Source organism: Oncorhynchus tshawytscha, linkage group LG07 (assembly GCF_018296145.1).
Source record: "Oncorhynchus tshawytscha isolate Ot180627B linkage group LG07, Otsh_v2.0, whole genome shotgun sequence".
NCBI classification, from domain to species: domain Eukaryota; kingdom Metazoa; phylum Chordata; class Actinopteri; order Salmoniformes; family Salmonidae; genus Oncorhynchus; species Oncorhynchus tshawytscha.
In genome coordinates this window covers 44,272,329-44,290,666 of record NC_056435.1, presented here as the reverse complement: position 1 = coordinate 44,290,666, position 18,338 = coordinate 44,272,329, and the positions used below count along the sequence as shown (strand labels likewise).

The 18,338-nt window shown below is 42.3% G+C and overlaps 1 protein-coding gene across 2 annotated transcripts; it reads left to right on the top strand.

Annotated features, from left to right (window-relative positions):
• The first annotated feature begins 4,291 nt into the window (after positions 1-4,291).
• Positions 4,292-15,182, top strand: os9 (OS9 endoplasmic reticulum lectin). 2 transcript variants are annotated; one of them, XM_024427311.2, is made up of 15 exons: positions 4,293-4,513; positions 4,940-5,122; positions 5,650-5,713; positions 5,983-6,059; positions 9,489-9,587; positions 9,763-9,964; positions 11,452-11,589; positions 11,713-11,813; positions 11,895-11,949; positions 12,065-12,156; positions 12,275-12,475; positions 12,676-12,883; positions 13,257-13,424; positions 14,073-14,182; positions 14,436-15,182. In XM_024427311.2, exons 1-15 carry the CDS (start codon positions 4,364-4,366, stop codon positions 14,574-14,576), a joined length of 1,989 nt encoding a protein of 662 aa, XP_024283079.1. In that variant the 5' UTR covers positions 4,293-4,363; the 3' UTR covers positions 14,577-15,182. The 2 variants fall into 2 exon arrangements, with proteins under 2 accessions (XP_024283081.1, XP_024283079.1); XM_024427313.2 differs by lacking the exon at positions 13,257-13,424 and having other exon boundaries at positions 4,292-4,513.
• Positions 15,183-18,338: the final 3,156 nt, after the last annotated feature.

Here is an 18,338-nt window from a genome sequence, read left to right as displayed (position 1 = left end):
ATAAATTGTACAACTGGCAGCAACAAGACGAATTGAGAGAAAGAGAGAGAGAGAGAGAGAGAGAGAGAGAAAGGGAGGCTGAGCAGCCCAATTCCGCACCCTTTCCCAAATTGTTTATTTACACACTTTCTAGCATGGATTTTGAATGTTGGTACCTCGCTCCAGCCAATTATTTGCTTGCAATTCAATGCTTTTAAATCAATTACGGGAGTGTGCGCTTCAGTTGTGTTGCATTGCATTTTGACTAAACACTAGAACACAAATACAAACCGTACGGAAACGTTTTATAGCATGCCATATAATGGGTGGGTATCACTGGGCGAATTCGTTTAACATCCCCCGGTTCCCCGAGGTTATTCATTTAGACCGTTCCAATGGTCCTTAACACTTGTTTTTTATTACATTTTATTTAACTAGGCAAGTCAGTTAATTAAGGACAAATGATTATTTGCAATGATGGCCTACACCAGCCAAACCCAGACAACACTGGGCCAATTGTGCACTGCCCTATGGGACTCCGAATCATGGCCGGTTGTGAAACAGCCTGGAATTGAACCAGGGTGCCTGTAGTGATGCCTTAAGCACCGAGATGCAGTTCCTTAGACCTCTGCACCACTTGGGAGCAGGTGTTCATCTTTTTGTTATTCACCCAATGTTCTAGGGTCTGAAGGACCCACAATATTATTGGGTTTATAAAACAATACGGCCATAACAATGCATGTAAAAAATACTTAATACTTAGATGTTGACTTCAATTACAAGCAATATAGACAGCATACATGGTTAACATTTTCCATTTACCTCTGCTAGATCAAATTTAACAATAAAAGCACTAGAGTGTTTTTTTGCAAAAGGGATTTTTGTAAACAAAAATATATTATAATCAAGACATGGGTGGAATAAATCATATTTATCTTGAACAAATATAAATAAAACAAGGTTTTCATCGCTACTGATGTTTATTGCTTTGAACTGAACAAATTGGAAGGACAAATTTTACATACAGTATTTAATGGAAATGATAAATGAGCCCTGTTGAACACAAATTAAGGCCGTTCTACACACCACATGAGGGACAGAGTTTTACTGTGTGTGTGTTGCAAATGTATTTCTTGCACTTGATGCATATGTACTGTGTCTTCCTGTTCTTGGGTTCACACACATCGCAACGCTTCTTCTTGTTGCTACCGGCTGCAATCTAGAAAGGAATTTTACAAACACCTCAATCACTCACATACAGTACCAATCAAACTTTTGCACACACCTACTCATTCAAGGGTTTTTCTTTATTTTTTAAAACAATGTTATACATTGTAGAATAATAGTGAAGACATCAAAACTATGAAATAACACATATGGAATGATGTAGTAACTAAATAAGTGTTCATTAACAAGTCAAAATATATATACCACCGCCGCTCAGCTTTCGCTGCCTCCAGCTCTGCCTTGGGGCGGCGATATTCCCCAGTCTGTGCCCAGGGTCCTTCTCCGTTCAAAATCTCCTCCCATGTCCAGGAGTCTTGAGATGTCTGCCGCTGTCCATTACCACGCTGCTTGGTCCTTGGTTGGTGGGTGATTCTGTAACGCTCGTCTTCCTTCTGAGGAGGAGTAGCAAGGATTGGAGGACCAATGCGCAGCGTCGTACGTGTTCATGATGAATTTATTAAACACACTAAAACAAAAATAACAAAGAGAATGACACGAAATGAAACAGTCCTGTCTGGTGACGTACACAAAGACAGAAAACAATCACCCACGAAACACAAGTGGGAAAAGGCTACCTAAGTATGATTCTCCATCAGAGACAACTAACGACACCTTTCTCTGATTGAGAACCATACCAGGCCAAATGCAAAACACAACATAGAAAAACGAACAAAGACAACCCTCCCCAACTCTCGCCCTGACCAACCTAAAACTAAGACATAACAAAAGAACGTCAGACACACACACATGTTCAGGTCAGAACGTGACAAAGGTAGGAGAGTCAGACACACACACATGCAACAACCTCACTCACACTTACTTCCTGTATTGGAGTTGTTGGTTATGTGGGTTGTGTGGATGGGGAACCAGCATAGGGTTCTTATTTTGCAGCTGTAGCCAGACCCCAGCTTGTCTAAATTGTCCACACCTCCTTTTGTGGCATTGCAATCCACTATGATCTCTGTTTTTTGAGGTTCCTGGCCATAGATTCTCCCATCCCTATGCAGCTTCATTTTTGCCTTTCTTTGGCACATTGGACACTAGGGACGTGTCAGCTGTGAACACAAACTTAGAGGAATTGATAGGCCTGTTCCATGTATTCAACAGCTGAGGAGGGAGCTCTGGCTTGTTTTTTTTGTACTGTTCCTACCATCGTCAGGTTCCTCTTGAGGAGCTCCTGTCCCAGCTTGTGCGAAGTGAAAAAGTTATCGCATGTGATGTTGTGGCCACAGAGACCCTGTGTCACGTCCAGGACAACCCGCATCCCTTGGTTCTTCTCAGGGGCTCCTCAATCTGGCTTCTCCGTATACATTTGCAAGTTCCACACATATGATAAAGCAGCATCACAGGCAGCCCAGAACTTGATTCCATATTTTGCGGGTTTAGACGGTATGTACTGCCTAAAGGGGCAGCAGCCCCTAAATGGCATAAGCTGCTTATCAACAATAACTTTGGGCCCAGGGTTGTGAAACAGGGGAAGGCAGTCCACCAACTTGTCCCACACTGACCTGATTGCAGCTAGCTTGTCTCTCTGCCCCCGAGCTGGTCTGGTGTCTCGGTTATCGAAGCGGATAATCCTGGAAATAATGTGGAAGTTTTCCCAGAGACATTGTTGCACAGAAAAGTTATCTGGCAGTTTCTGCATCCCACAGGGATTCTGTGGATTCCCGATTGGATCTAAAAATACCAGCAAGGATAAGAACCCCAAAGTATGCATGTGAATGAGTTTGGTCCATCTCCTTCCATGTCTCTCCAAAAACACACCTTCCTTCCAAATTAGTGCAGTCCAAAATGATTTTCTGATGGTGCTCATTCCTTGGACAAGAAGACCATTCAAGTTCACACTTTTGTGACATCCATATTTCTCCTCCTGCCGGCTGCTGATGAGCTGATTGCTGACGGGCTGGTCATGGGAATGGCTGAGGGTCAATCTCATCCTCTTCTTCCAACTCAGTCAGACTCCAAATTGACAGAGACATGATCCTCATATTCTGAAATTTAAGCTATTATTATTATGTGTCCCTCCCCAAATTTGCACCTGGCTGGGGTATATTTTTTACAATGTATCAAAATAATGTATCGAAATAATGTATTGTAATAACATTGTGCAGGTTCCCGCAATACATTGTGTAGTTTCACACACTACAAAGGGTAAAGAGTGCGAGAAAAGCTGAAGACATGCAGATAGGCAGGGAGACAGACAGACAGGTTCTTGGTGTTATGTTGAAACAGCAGGCCCAGGGAGGAGGGTGACACAGTGAAGGCACACAGCAAACCTTTTTGTTTCATTTTTACTTGTTTTGACCTACACATACACTTTTCCACACTTTTATTACCCTCGGGTCCAGTGGACCTGAACACCAAATATGTGCTTTATAAATGTGTAGGGGTGTACACAGTGTGCACTCAATGAAAATGTGTTATTTTACATGTTCTTCACAGAAAATGAGTCAAGGCCAATGAGTCTCAGGTTGAAAATGTATAATATAAATGTTATAAATGTTATAATCTCCACCCGGCACAGCCAGAAGAGGACTGGCCACCCCACATAGCCTGGTTCCTCTCTAGGTTTCTTCCTAGGTTTTGGCCTTTCTAGGGAGTTTTTCCTAGCCACCGTGCTTCTACACCTGCATTGCTTGCTGTTTGGGGTTTTAGGCTGGGTTTCTGTACAGCACTTTGAGATATCAGCTGATGTACGAAGGGCTATATAAATAAATTTGATTTGATTTGATTTTGATTTGAAAAAAATATTAATTGTATAGTTTTTATTTGAGTAAACATTGAAAATTGGTCCCACAGACCCAAACACTACACAAGGGTTAACAAGGGTTAAATGAAATCTCAACTCACCCGGGGAACCGGGCCATGCAAAACGAACTCACCCAATGATGTATGAGCCACGCCTATACATACTTATTCGACCAATCGATGAAACAGTCGTGTCCAAAACGAGGGATTCTGGATATGTTTGACAATTATCCAATAGGACAACGTAGTGGCTTTGATTGACATGTATAATACCGTATTATGTGGTATTTGATGTCCCTGTTGTCCAATCCATGACGTTCCATAGCACAAATAAACAGCAACAAGACTTGACAGATGTAGCTAGCTAGCTTTTATACCATAGAAGAAAGAGAAGCAGAAACGAGCTATCATGGCTGCTTCCGTGGTTAGGTGGTTGAGGGGATTGTACGTTTTCTTTTTGACATGTCAGCTATCCGTCTTGGCTTTCTTGAATCTAGAGGAATTAAACGAAGTGAAATATGGGATCCAGATTCTTCCCGATCCTGTCATTATGGGGCAGGTGAGACGTGAAATTAAGAATTTATAGTTTACGTTAGCTAGCATGCATGGTCTCAGCGATTCTTCCCAGTTAGCTATCTAACGTCACTGTAGATCGCTAGTGGAGTCAGATGGCTAATGGCTTGCTAACGTTAGTCGTGATATTTGAATGAAATTATAATGCACTAGCTATCTAATTAGATGAAGTAACGTTATAGTGCTGCTAGCTAGCGCACCAGTCAACAATGCGGACGTTACCGTTATGCACAGACCGATACATTGTGCTAACTGTTGCTACCTACTAATATGTAGCTATCGTTTAGAAAACGCAGTTTCAAGTTGACAGCAGCTGTCAGATAGCATACTTGCCTAGCTAGCTATCTCGTTAACTAGCTATGTAAATAGAGTCTGTTTTATCTAGCGTTATGTCATGTTTTCTACAATGCAGGCTAAGACAGAAGAAGTCATGCTGGTGTCCAGCAAATACAAGCAGATGTATGAATGTCGCCTTCCAGCCCAGGCAGTGAGGTTTCACCAGGACCGAGCCTCTGAGCCTGACTCCCAAGGCTACACCGGACCAGGCATCCCAGACCTGCTCAAGCCCATGCACACTGCCCCCTGCCTAGTGAAGGTCAGACACACACGCACAAACACAAGAAGACTAAGGGGAGGAATACTATACCACTGCCTAGAGACAACAGTGCTTCATATTGCATCAATGTCTAAACAGTTTTCTCCCCTGGCCACTTTACACCAGAACTATTGCAGACAGTTATAAAGTGACGCTTTTAATTAAATGGAAGAGAATGCGTTTAGTTGGCCCAGGTTGGATGCTTGCAATGAGTTGTGCAACTTGTATTGACAGTTAAATACCTATCGTGCTTATCTGATTTTCTCAGTTTGCATTTCCAAATAACCAAATTGTCTCTACAATAAGCTACCTCTCTTACTGTATATGGATGAAGAAGTCACTTGGATTATTGAACTTGTAATCTACCGGACCTTGAGTTGGACAGACTCCATATGCACATAAGAAATCAACTTCTTCATATAAGTCAGCCTAGGCTATTTGCTATTCTTCTAGTATTGTAAGGTCACTGTCAACATGAATATGAAATGCCATAGCAACTGAAACGTTGTCATTCTCTATAACTGCAGACAAAAGACTGGTGGACATATGAGTTCTGCTATGGACAACACATTAGACAGTACCACCTTGAGGGTAAGACTTATTTTCAACCACAGTGTTTGCCAAAAGTTAACACAAGTAGCAACAGCTGGATCATGTTGTTTGTACTCACTCTTTACACTTTCACCATGTTTATTTTGGATCCCCTTGTTACACGTCATTATTTACTTCTCTGGTGTTGACCTGTCTAGTGTTGACCTGTCTGTCAAGGGCTACTGCATCACATGGTTTACCTGATGGTGCTTTGTCTATTTAGATTTAGGCCTTGCCTCTAATGATAGTCTGTTTTTATCTCTCCACAGACACAGACATCAAAGGGGATGTTCTCTTCCTGGGGTACTATGATTCAGAGTTTGACTGGAACAATGAAACAGCCAAGGTAACTGGTTTAATCCTCTGTTGCATGCAGCCCCTCTCCTCTCTACCCTTAAAGCATTTTGTCATACTTTGTGGTGTTACTTCGTGGCGCTGGAGGGGATGACTGACGTTTTACCAACTCCTAACTCCTAACCAACTTTGCTATTTAAAAAAAAAAATTTGCATTTCACTTTTTTAAATGATTTTGTACATAATGTAGCTGCTACTGTCTCTTATGACCGAAAATAACTTCTCGACATCAGAACAGGGATTACTCACCTCGAACTGGAAGAATATTTTTTTCTTTAACGAGTCCGACGCGAAGGATATACTGCTTTCTCGGGAATGGGCTCAAATCCCTGTCATTTGCGTGAAAAAGAGGGTGGAGGCCGGGCTTCCTTCTCATAATTCGTAGGCCAGTGAGTAAACTCCCATTGCCATCTGTTCTATTGGCCAACGTGCAATCATTGGAAAATAAAATAGATGACCTACGATCACGATTATACAACCAATGGGACATTATCTGTAATATCTTATGTTTCACCGAGTCGTGGCTGAATAACGACACGGATAATATAGAGCTGTCGTTATTTTCCATGCACCAGCAGGACAGAGAAGCTACGTCTGGTAAGACGAGGGGCGGGTGTGTGTGTCTATTTGTCAATAACAGCTGGTGCGCGATGTCTAATATTAGAGAAGTCTCTAGGTATTGCTCGCCTGAGGTAGAGTACCTTATGATAAGCTGTAGACCACACTATCTACCTAGAGAGTTCTCATCTATATTATTCTTAGCTTTCTAATTACCACCACGATGCTGACACTAAGACCGCACTCAAGCAGCTGTATAAGGCCATAAGCAAACAAGAAAAATGCTCATCCAGAAGTGGCGCCCCATAGTGGCTGGGGACTTTAATGCAGGCAAATTTACATCAGTTTTACCTCATTTCTACCAACATTTCACATGTGCAACCAGAGGGAAAGAGAACTCTAGACCACCTTTACTCCACACACAGTGATGCATATAAAGCTCTTCCGCCGCCCTCCATTTGGCAAATCTGACCATAATTCTATGCTCCCGATTCCTGCTTACAAGCAAAAACTAAAGAAGGAAGTACTAGTGACTTGCTCAAAACGGAAGTGGTCAGATGACACGGACTGTTTTCCTAGCACAGACTGGAATATGTTTCGTGATTCATCAAATGGCATTGAGGAGTGTACCACATCAGTCATCGGCTTCATCAATAAGTGCATCAACAACGTTGTCCCCACAGTGACTGTACGTAGATATCCCAACCAGAAGCCATGGATTACAGGCAACATCCGCATTGAGCTAAAGGCTAGAGCTGCCGCTTTCAAGGATCGTTACACTAATCTGGACCCTTATAAGAAATCCCACTATGCCCTCAGATGAACCATTAAAGAAGCAAAGTATCAATACAGGATTAAGATTGAATCCTACTACATCGGTTCTGAAGCTTGTCGGATGTGGCAGGGCTTGAAAACTATTACGGACTACAAAGGGAAACCCAGACGTGAGCTGCCCAGTGTCGCAAGCCGACCAGACGAGCTAAATGCCTTTTATGCTTGCTTCGAGGCAAGCAACACTGAAGCATGCACGAGAGCACCAGCTGTTCTGGACAACTGTGTGATAACGCTCTTGGTCGCCGATGTGAGACTTTTAAACAGGTCAACATTCACAATGCAGCGGGAACAGGATTACCAGGACGTGTACTCAAAGCATGCGCGGACCAACTGGAAAGTGTCTAAACTGACATTTTCAACCTCTTCCTGACTGAGTCTGTAATATGTACATGTTTCAAGCAGACCACCATAGTTCCTGTGCCCAAGGAAGTGAAGGTAACCAGCCAAAATGATTACCGCCCCGTAGCACTCACGTCGGTAGGCATGGAGTGCTTTGAAAAGCTGGTCATGGCTCACAACAGCATCCATCCTGGATACCCTAGACCCACTCCAATTCGCATACCGCTCCAACAGATCCACAGACGATGCAATCTCAATCGCACTCCACACTGCCCTTTCCCACCTGGACAAAAGGGAACACCTATGTGAGAATGCTGTTCATTGACTACAGTTGAGTGTTCAACACCATAGTGCCCACTAAGCTAAGGACCCTGGGACTTAACACCTCCCTCTCCAATTGGATCCTGGACTTCCTGAAGGGCCGCCCCCAGGTGGGAAGGGTAGGCAACAACACGTCTGCTATGCAGATCCTCAAAACTGGGGCGCCTCAAGGGTGTGTGCTTAGTCCCCTCATGTACTCTTTTCACCCGCAACTGCAAGGCCAAACACAACTCCAACACCATCATCAAGTTTGCTGACGACACAACAGTGGTAGGCCTGATCAAAACAAATCTAATTTATTTATATAGCCCTTCGTACATCAGCTGATATCTCAAAGTGCTGTACTGAAACCCAGCCTAAAACCCCAAACAGCAAGCAATGCAGGTGTAGAAGCACTGTGGCTAGGAAAAACTCCCTAGAAAGGCCAAAACCTAGAGAGGAACCAGGCTATGTGGGATGGCCAGTCCTCTTCTGGCTGTGCCGGGTGGAGATTATAACAGAACATGGCCAAGATGTTCAAATGTTCATAAATGACCAGCATGGTCGAATAATAATAATAAGGCAGAACAGTTGAAACTGGAGCAGCAGCACGGCCAGGTGGACTGGGGACAGCAAGGAGTCATCATGTCAGGTAGTCCTGGGGCATGGTCCTAGGGCTCAGGTCCTCCGAGAGAAAGAAAGAGAGAAGGAGAGAATTAGAGAACGCACACTTAGATTCACACAGGACACAGAATAGGACAGGAGAAGTACTCCAGATATAACAAACTGACCCTAGCCCCCTGACACAAACTACTGCAGCATAAATACTGGAGTCTGAGACAGGAGGGGTCAGGAGACACTGTGGCCCCATCCGAGGTATCCTTCTTTGTTTTTCACCCATTTTACTATAGTTTCATTAGGGTTAGAATGAGTGCTTGGCAGGTACGGGCTGCTTGTTGGTTTTGGAACTCAGCATGTACCTTGTTCAGGTTGATGATATGATGAGGGAAAGAACCGCGTGTGAGGCTGTTGACTTGATTGCTACAGCAGAAGTGACTCCCTCTGAGACTCACCTGCTGTTTCAAGTTGTATGTACAGGATCCACTGTCCAACAAAATTCTTACTGGCAGGTTCCTTCTGGACAATTCAACAACAATAATAAAAGTTTGGATTACCAACATAAAGTAAATGGCTCAGTAGAATATAATAAACATGTTAAGTATAATACAGGAAGGCACAATTTATGGTGCAATATTAACACGTCTATCAGGAAAGGGGGAAATTGGGGGCAAGTGTTTAAATTTGATGTAATGGTCTATGCAATTTGATGATACAGTAGAATATCCATGGTGTATGCGTTGATAATCATCTCTTCCTCCCTGGTGCCCAGGCCTCCAAGCAACACAGACTGAAGCGCTACCACAGTCAGAGCTATGTCAATGGCTCCAAGTGTGACCTGAACGGGAACCCCAGGGAGACTGAAGTCAGGGTGAGAGCCTATGCGATGGTCTTAATATTGCAATAAACATCAGTAAGGACAACCTGTGTTTTGTATTGTATTTAATAAATCTTGTAAAACTCCAAACACATTAGATATGACTGGTGTGGCTCCTTGACAATCCATGACTTCTGGCCCCTGATTTGCTCTGGTCTGTGTCGTCCAGTTTGTGTGTGAGGAGGGCTCGGGGGACTACGTGGCCCGTGTGGATGAGCCCCAGTCGTGCCGCTACGTGCTGACGGTCCACACCACCCGCACCTGCCAGCACCCCTTCCTGCGCCCTCCCTACACCGCCAAGCCCCAGGGCATTGTGTGCCAGCCAGCCCTCAGCACCCAGCAGTACATGGACTATGTCAAGGCCCAAGTCTGTGAGTCAACAGGGGCTGAGGGTATTTGGGAGGGTGCTTGGCCTTTACAGTGGTTGCTCAACTAAATGTTTTGCGATTATGCTGTGGGACTTAGAGGTAATTTGTGGTGTAATACGGTACCCTGCATCACTACTTCATTGCTCTAGACCAGCGCAATGGGGAGTTGGAGCACTGATTATCCTTTTGGGTCCCAAGGCGCTACTGTGTCTCTAACTGACAATTAATGGGCGACATAAACCAAATAGAAACTGAGTCCTCACATGTCCTCAACTGGCAGCTTCATTAAATAGTAGCCACAAAACACCAGTCTCAACGTCAACAGTGAAGAGGCGACTCCGGGATGCTGACCTTCTAGGCAGTCATTTCTAAGTCATTTATCCCCGGCACCTACATAAAGCTGAGTGACTCACTCATTCATGGCTTTGGATCAAAATAAGTACCAACATTCTTTCTGATAGTCTTTAATAAAGAAATGTTTTGGTTATCCTGACCTAGACACCATGTACAGTATTATAATAGCCCATTATGAGCTATTAGCAGGACAATATACCTTTACCAACACCTCTGTATTTTGGTACTTTGTGCATGGCAATTGATCAGCGTTAAACTTTGTGCATGGGGCCTCCCGAGTGGCGCAGCAGTCTAAGACACTGCATCGCAGTGAAAACTGCATTACTACAGATGCTACTTTGATACCTATGCCAGCCACCACCGGGAGACCCATGAGGAGGCTTTTGGTTTCTCTCCCTCTAAAAACAGAAATAAACCATTCTAAATAACAAACTTTATTTACAAATTAGTGAGAATGTCTCACCCCATGTTTAAGAATGGCCTTTTCTCGCTCACTAGGTTAAATGAAAACAAAATAATCTCCAAAATATCGTTAATTTTTAAACAAAGCGATTTATTATTAATTAGTTTTGAATATGAAAGCCCATTAGATATTCTCACAGATCAGATTTGCCCGAATGAAAAAATGCCTCATAGATATTAATTTAGAATCCTCCAATCCTCTTATGCTCTTAGTACTGTAGCCTTCTCCCGACCATCACGTTATACAGGATGGAACGGAAAATATGGCATTAACGGAAACCCTGAGGGTTTTGTTTTTCTTCCAATAGTAATGCCATAATATTCAATTAATTAAGCTACATTTCTTAAAATCAATCCCATATACTATGTTCTTACAAAAAAGTTGTACAATTCTTTAGTCTTCAGTATTGGCATTACTATCAAATGCTTCTCAAAGATGCCCTCTGGTGGTCTAACTAGCATTAATGGTAAAAATGGCTGACAATCACATAACGTGCAATAGAATTCTGCAGCAGCCCACAAGGTGTGCTGTAGTATGATGCAACTTTTTAAAGGAGGAACCACTATGTACTGTGATGTGGAGCCAGGCTAAATATTTTAATTGGTACTTTCCTGATTTCACAAGCCCTAATGAATAATGTAATTCTGCTTCTCGCTCTGTCTTTCATTTTCAGCGGATACGAAACGTAAAGTGGAGCAGATCTCAGAGGAGCTGAAGACTCTTGATGAGATGTTGGCTGGTGACGAGGGGACAGACGAGGACTCAGCAACGCCAACTGATGACCCAGATGTCCTGGGGTCAGACACAAAAGGTACAAATCCCGTTTGCTTAATCAAAGTACTTAATTTATTGGACAGCTTGCTTGCAGGATTTTATAATGAAAGCATCATATTGAGAAATAATCTGTCCTCTTTATTCATTCCTCTTGGACCAGATGCAGTTCTGACCTCTGAAGAGCCCAAGGATTCTGATTTCTGGGAGGGAGTGACAAAGCCAGGGAGTACCACAGCAACTGACACCACTTCAGAGCATCAGGTACAGTCAGTGATCGTCATATCTTTGAACGTATGCCTTAGTCTTCCACAAGATGGCACCAACAGTGTTATGTTTTCACAGGCTGGAGAGGATGCCTATGATAATCAGCTCACAGACAATGAGGTCACAGAGGATGGTAATATATTAAACTGGAATTTATTTATTTTTTCACTGCAATATCACTTCTGATGCTTTCAAGTATTTTTCCTTTTAGTTAATATCCATCTGGTGTTTTTTTTTACTCCTCATAGCTTTTGGAGATGAACAATTTAACTTCAAGATCATCACTGACCCTGCAGACCTGATGAAATTTGTGCAGCATCTCAAAGAGAGCAACAGAAAGGTTAGTGCTGCCTTTAGGCCATGGCACAGTTTACTTTTACCCATAACAATGTATTCATAATGCAGTGACATTGTTGTGCATTTCATTTCAATATGGTTAATTCTGAGTTCGTTCTCAGAAAGCAGAAAATGAAGCCAAACAAGAACGAGAGGAACTCCAAAACGAGAAGGAAAAGGAGAGGGATGAGGAGGGGGATGAAGAAGAGCATCTCTTGCTGCAGGAGTTTGAGGAGGAGATAGCTGACATCTCAGTGCCTTCTGCCAACATTGAGGAAATGAAAGGGGAAATGCAAAAGGAGTTTGACAACATCATAGACGAGGTGCGAACAGACACTAGAGATGCTAGACAAGTGTACAGGCTGTAAATTGGTCTCTGTAATAGAACAGGTTATTGAGTGCTCATCCACATTATTGGCCAAACATGTGAGGTAGATGGACATCTAAATGACCATTATTTTGTCAACATGTTAATATTTTGATTGATAATGTTGCTTCATGGGGTTTCTCTTTTTTGTTCTAGGCTCAGCAAGAACTGGAGACCGAGGGTCTGAAGGGGGAGTTTGACCGCACTCAGGCAACCCAGACCCTGGAGGCTACTCTGGACAAGCTGCTGGACCGCCTGGAGGACAAAGAGGCCAGGGACACAGAGGCAGAGCCCCAGACAGAGGGAGGACAGAGGGCCAACGACCCAGCCAGGGGCAGTCCCAGCCTGGCCCCTCGACAGCCAGGTAACTGGGCTCTCTGCCTGGACCTCCACCCTCTGGGCCTGGCTCTGTGTTCATAGATCATACATCTACATTCCGTGTATATTCATTTCTATGTAGATGTCTGTCATAATTTCTTGTTCCATCTCATGTTCAGTACCTTTTTGGAGATTCGCTGTTCAATGCTCAGGAGAGAGTAAAATGGGAGTAGGCTATATCAGTATACTTACAGTCTCATATATAGAGAAGGGGAATCATAGAATACCGGTAGTGAATTGAAAACTCTTGAGCGATCCCACCCACATTGCTGGCTTTAACTCCTACATCCTGTTGCCCTACTTTTACTTGTTGGGAGGTGACCTCTGTTGTTTGTCCCTCTTTTGTCTCGTCACCCCAGACCAAGCGGCTGACGACCTTGTTAAGATCAGAGTTACTAAGTATAAGACAGGCAGCAGTTCCGATGGGGAGGTCAAAGTTCAGGAGATGGGCGAAGGTGACCCCCAGTGGCAGCACATTAAGGACGTGGTTAAAGAACAGCTAGAGAAGGCGGGACTGAAGGCCGAAGGTAGGAAGGGGAGTGCCCAAAAACACACGGCCCGTCTCTCTTTTCCTCCTGATATCTTTAGCGTATGATCATGTCACTCTTCTCATCTAATTTGGGCTATTTAGGTCAGGTTCCAAAAATAGAAGGGGGTCACTGGCAAAACAGAGCTATGCTTTGCATGATCTCGTATCTGTTGAAATGGGTTTTTAAATTCCCTTCAGATCTCTGGTGTTTGGCAAAGTTAATGTGTGAATTATTATCTGAGGAAGCTTCTGGGTGTGCTTGTCATATTAACATTTCAAAATAGGCTTATCTGATTTTAGGCTGGAGTTGACTGTGATACTAGGTTGCTTCTTGTGTAAATATTTTCTGCCTGGATTTGAATGATTTGTATATAGCATGAAATATATTTTTAAGAGGTGTAGATGCAACAGTCACACTGTCTCATCCATTTTCATCTGTCTCTTGTGTGCTTTCCATGTCTCGTTTCTATGATCTATTCTCATTTTGTGTGGTATTGTGCCAGAAGCTTTTCAATAGGGTTGCTGGCTGACATTCGTGTTTGTGCAGAGTTGCACATTTTAAGCTCTGTGTGTATGTGTGCGCACGCGCTTTGGTCTATGTGAAACGCTTGTTAGTATTGTAATGTTGATAATGATTTTTTTTAAGGTAAAATTGAGGTGAAGATTATAACACGAAGGACAGCTGAGGAGGCTGGGGACCAGTGGTTGACTGAAGAAGATACCAAGTCCTTCAGAGAGCTGCTCATCAACCTACTGGTAATTACAATTTTTAAAAATCAACCTTTTAAAAAAACACTACAGAGTTTCCTCTTCTGTCTAGAAAAAGGTTTTGAAATGTGTTGAAAAAGATCTGTAAGGACATTTTCTCTATTTGGTTCAACGACTGCTCTCAAAACCAATATAAGCAATTGATGGAGAGGGAAGCAGTTCAACATTTTTGAAGAAGTCTAAGTAATATATGAGTAATTGTGTGAGCTATTATTTTTGCTCTTCCCTGTATTTCTCTCAGACAGGGGGAACAGAAGAGGTTTACAAGGAGCAAAAGAGACAGCAGGAGTTGGAAAACAACTACAGATTTGTATGGGGAGATGGACAGGAAGAGGCCCAGTCCACCAGTACTGCACCGGACTCGGACGATGTGGAGTTATGAGCTCTGGGGAGACGTTTCCTCGCATCGTGGGAACCAAGCACCTGTGGAGGCTATGAGACAAGGAGTGTCCCTCTCCCCTGTCAGAGCTCTGAACTCACTGTCAAGTCTCAGCCTCCCCTGGGGCCTCACTGGTAAAACCAGTGTCCACAGACACACCTGTTTCCACACTCAGAAATGTGTTGTGTCCGTATCAGGCACTTATGTACCTTGCACAAACCAATCCAATTGTCTCAGCTGTGGTAGTGTAATAGTGTCAGGTTTTTTTTCTCTCTAGTGAGAGGCCAATGTGATGGCTGAAAAAGCATTATTTCAATGTTGATTGCTATCAGTTGGAATCAGAGGAGGGTGAAAAACACCATGGACTGGACAATTTGCACATGTGAAAATGTCTCTTTCTTGGACTGTATATGATGTTGAACTTTGCATTTCTACAGAACTATGATACCCTCTCCTGTATCCACATAGCAGTGCTTATAATTACTCCTCTGTATTTGTTTGTTGCTCTACACTGATTAAATCACCTCAATGAGTGATGCACTGGGGGAATTGACCTGGTATTTACACTTGGCTTCACAACTGGATGAATACAATATGTTTGCAAAAGGAGTGTTTTGTTCAATTGATCTTTTATTTTGTTTTTTAAAAATTCTGCAATGTTTAAAAAGAATGCAGGTTCGGAATCCTGAAAAAGATTGAGACATGCTGTTGTAGGCTGGGTACCAGTGTCTCCACTCTCTGTACTCCATGTCATGTGCCAAAGAGACTGGCCTTTCTGCTATCTTCAATGAACATTCTATTGTTAATGAGCTCGAACAGATCCTGATTTGATCGGGAATTCTTGTCACTTTTTTTCTCCACAGAACATGTTGATATCCGGTTGCTTTTTTTTGTTTGTCCAGATGAAACCAATCTGTCGAATGTTTCTACAGTAGCACACGTCTAAATTCTCAAACTAAATACATACTGCAATTCCATCCACAAAATGTCTTAATTCAACTTGCTAACAGCTAAAAAAAAATTTAAACTTTGTTTATAAATGATCGTTCTATTTCCGATGCTCCACATGTTGTCAAGGAAAATGTTAATTCCGGCAGCCAATGAGCAACTCTGCTATAAATCCAGCACATATTAAACAGTCTCTTTGGCAATGACAAGGGGTGGAATGTTAGCTTAAGAGGCTGGTACTCAGACTAATGTTGTTGTGGTTTAGAGGTTGAACCACAGTTTTGAACTATTTAAATCAGGTGTGTCATTTAGTATAGCTTTCCTCTTGAATTACATTACCAAGTTAATTTCGTCATTGTGGAATTGAAATGCTTGTTGAAGCAATCATACTTCATATGGATTTTGTAGTATTTTAAAAGATGAGAAATGTTTCTGGAAACTTGACATTTATAAAAAGTTGAATGTTCAAAACCGTTATTTGAAGTTCAAAATTATATTTAGCTCTAATGGCATTTAGAACCAAAGGATACTCAAATGTAATTTCTCTGAAATAAGTATTGGAGCTCATCTAGTGAGAGAAATGGACACCCTCCCTAAAAGTAATTTTGAGCTGCCTTGTAAAATTTGTTCAGCCAAAAACGTTATCTTTTCAACATTGTGCTCATAGGGCAGCTGTTCTTATCAACAACTCCATTTTAAAGTTCCAACCTTGGCATAGGACAACATAGGAAACTGGTTAGAAAAAAGGACGTTTCTGACTTGCTAACAGAATGAACGCAGTACATGTATAACTACAACCAGTTAGTGATTCGGAAATGTCAGCGTTTCTTAGTTCCGACTAGCACTTGAACTCGGCATTGTTTTGCGCAAAAGTTTTTTTCAGAGATGTCGAAGGCGTCACAGGCTGACTACACTGCGGGTGCCTTGCAAAAATAAATGTAGAAATCTATGTTATTCAATTATTGCGCCAACGCGCATCTGCTTTGCCAAGGGCTAAAATAGAAGTCTGTTCTATTTCTGACGCAGATCGCGCTGCAAGTCCTGCCTCTCCCATCTCCTCATTGGTTGTTAGAAGCAGGTACCCAGCAGGGACTGAAAGATGAAAGAGGTCAGTGGCGGTAATGCACCTAATTTGTTAAAGTTGGCAATCTCATAAAGTCAAGAGAAGGAAAAGGCCTGGAAGGTGGAGAGATGACTAGAAACGATTCGGTTGATCGTTTTATGAGTGGATTAATTGTCAAGGTAGAGGATCTTGTGCATTTCAGGTAAAATAACAACTCAATGTTTATATCCCAGGACAAATTAGCTAGGAACAGCAAGCTAGCTAAATAGGACAAATTAGCTAGCAATTGCTAGCCAAATTGCCATGTTTAATGCTTTTTCGACCTGTCCCCAAATTAATATTATTAATATTTATTTTGATATTTTAACCTGCATGTCGTGATCGTGTAATTGTAGCTCATCAAAATATATAGATAGTTTGGCTTGAACATGTGAGGGGATCATTTTTATATGAAGCTAAAACCATTATAAGCACACTTCCCTGTGAGATATTATAGGGTGAAGAGGTCAAACAGATCCAATGTTGATACATTGTAAGTTATTACACTACACTAGATGAACACCCTCCCTAAAAGTAATTTTGAGCTGCCTTGTAAAATCTGCATACTCATACCTAGCTGATTTAAAATAAAGACCATTAAAATAACATGGGCAAGAAATGCCACAGTGATTATTGATATGTTGAGGAATTCGTGGTTTCAATTTTTAGATGATTGGCCTATATGAAGGAAACGACTGCTTTTTCTGTTAACAACCCCATAGCACCCTCACACTTTCAACATTTTTTTGAAGTAATGAAGCTTTTATCATAAGGATCATATTTTCTTGTACAGTAGCTACTTGGTTAAAACGTTTGCCTTACGTCAATGACTGTACAATGCTCTGGTGCCACTCAATGATGGTTGTGCCTGTTTCGTGTCGAATAGAAATAGAGGGCGGGCACTAAAGGCAAGAAACCGCAAAGGATTAACCAATCAAGGGATTCCGATACATTTTGTGGACCTGTACATTATAATATAATTTATATTATCAGAAACTGGAGTGTATTTATTCCGCCTATTCTGTTGCAAAACGTTTCTTAAACGGAAGCAAACGAAAGGGGGAGGGAGCTACCCGAATTTGTCCAATAGAAACTAGTTTTGCTCTCTTTGCTTCTGTTTGGTTCTTAAACGGGTTCCGTAATGAATACACCCTTGATGTTGACGTTTCCAGTACCTCATTGTGCAGCCCACCCACCCATAAAGAGGCTTTTAACGTCAAAGTTGAACCTGTGTCTAAAGTAGTTCAATTTCCTATTGACAGTAATAAATGAACGGACTTTACGCACCAGTGAAAGACACCGGATAATCGGTATTGTTTTAGGCTGACAATTGGAATTGATGTCTCATTTCTCATCCATGCTAACGTCAGCTGGCTGTCTAAAATTGATGATGTGAGATGAGGCGGCTAGCGACAACATAGCTATTCAGCAAGCTGAAGAAAACTCAAAGGAAAGAGAAGAAATTACTTCACTTCTCTCACTAGTTTAACGCCAAGTGGAATTTCGTATTTGTTTTGACGAAATTGTGTTTAACTCGTGAGCAAATGTCTAAATTATAGTTAATCTTAGTCCAACACGCGCCACAGTTTTCCCACGTTTCAACTGGATCAAAGAGTGACTTTTCCGCAATGGAATTCAAGTAATGGTAAGTGCGAGCTAGCCTGATTACCCAGTTCCCTTTTGATATCTCCACCAGAGATTTTGGTGTTTCTTTT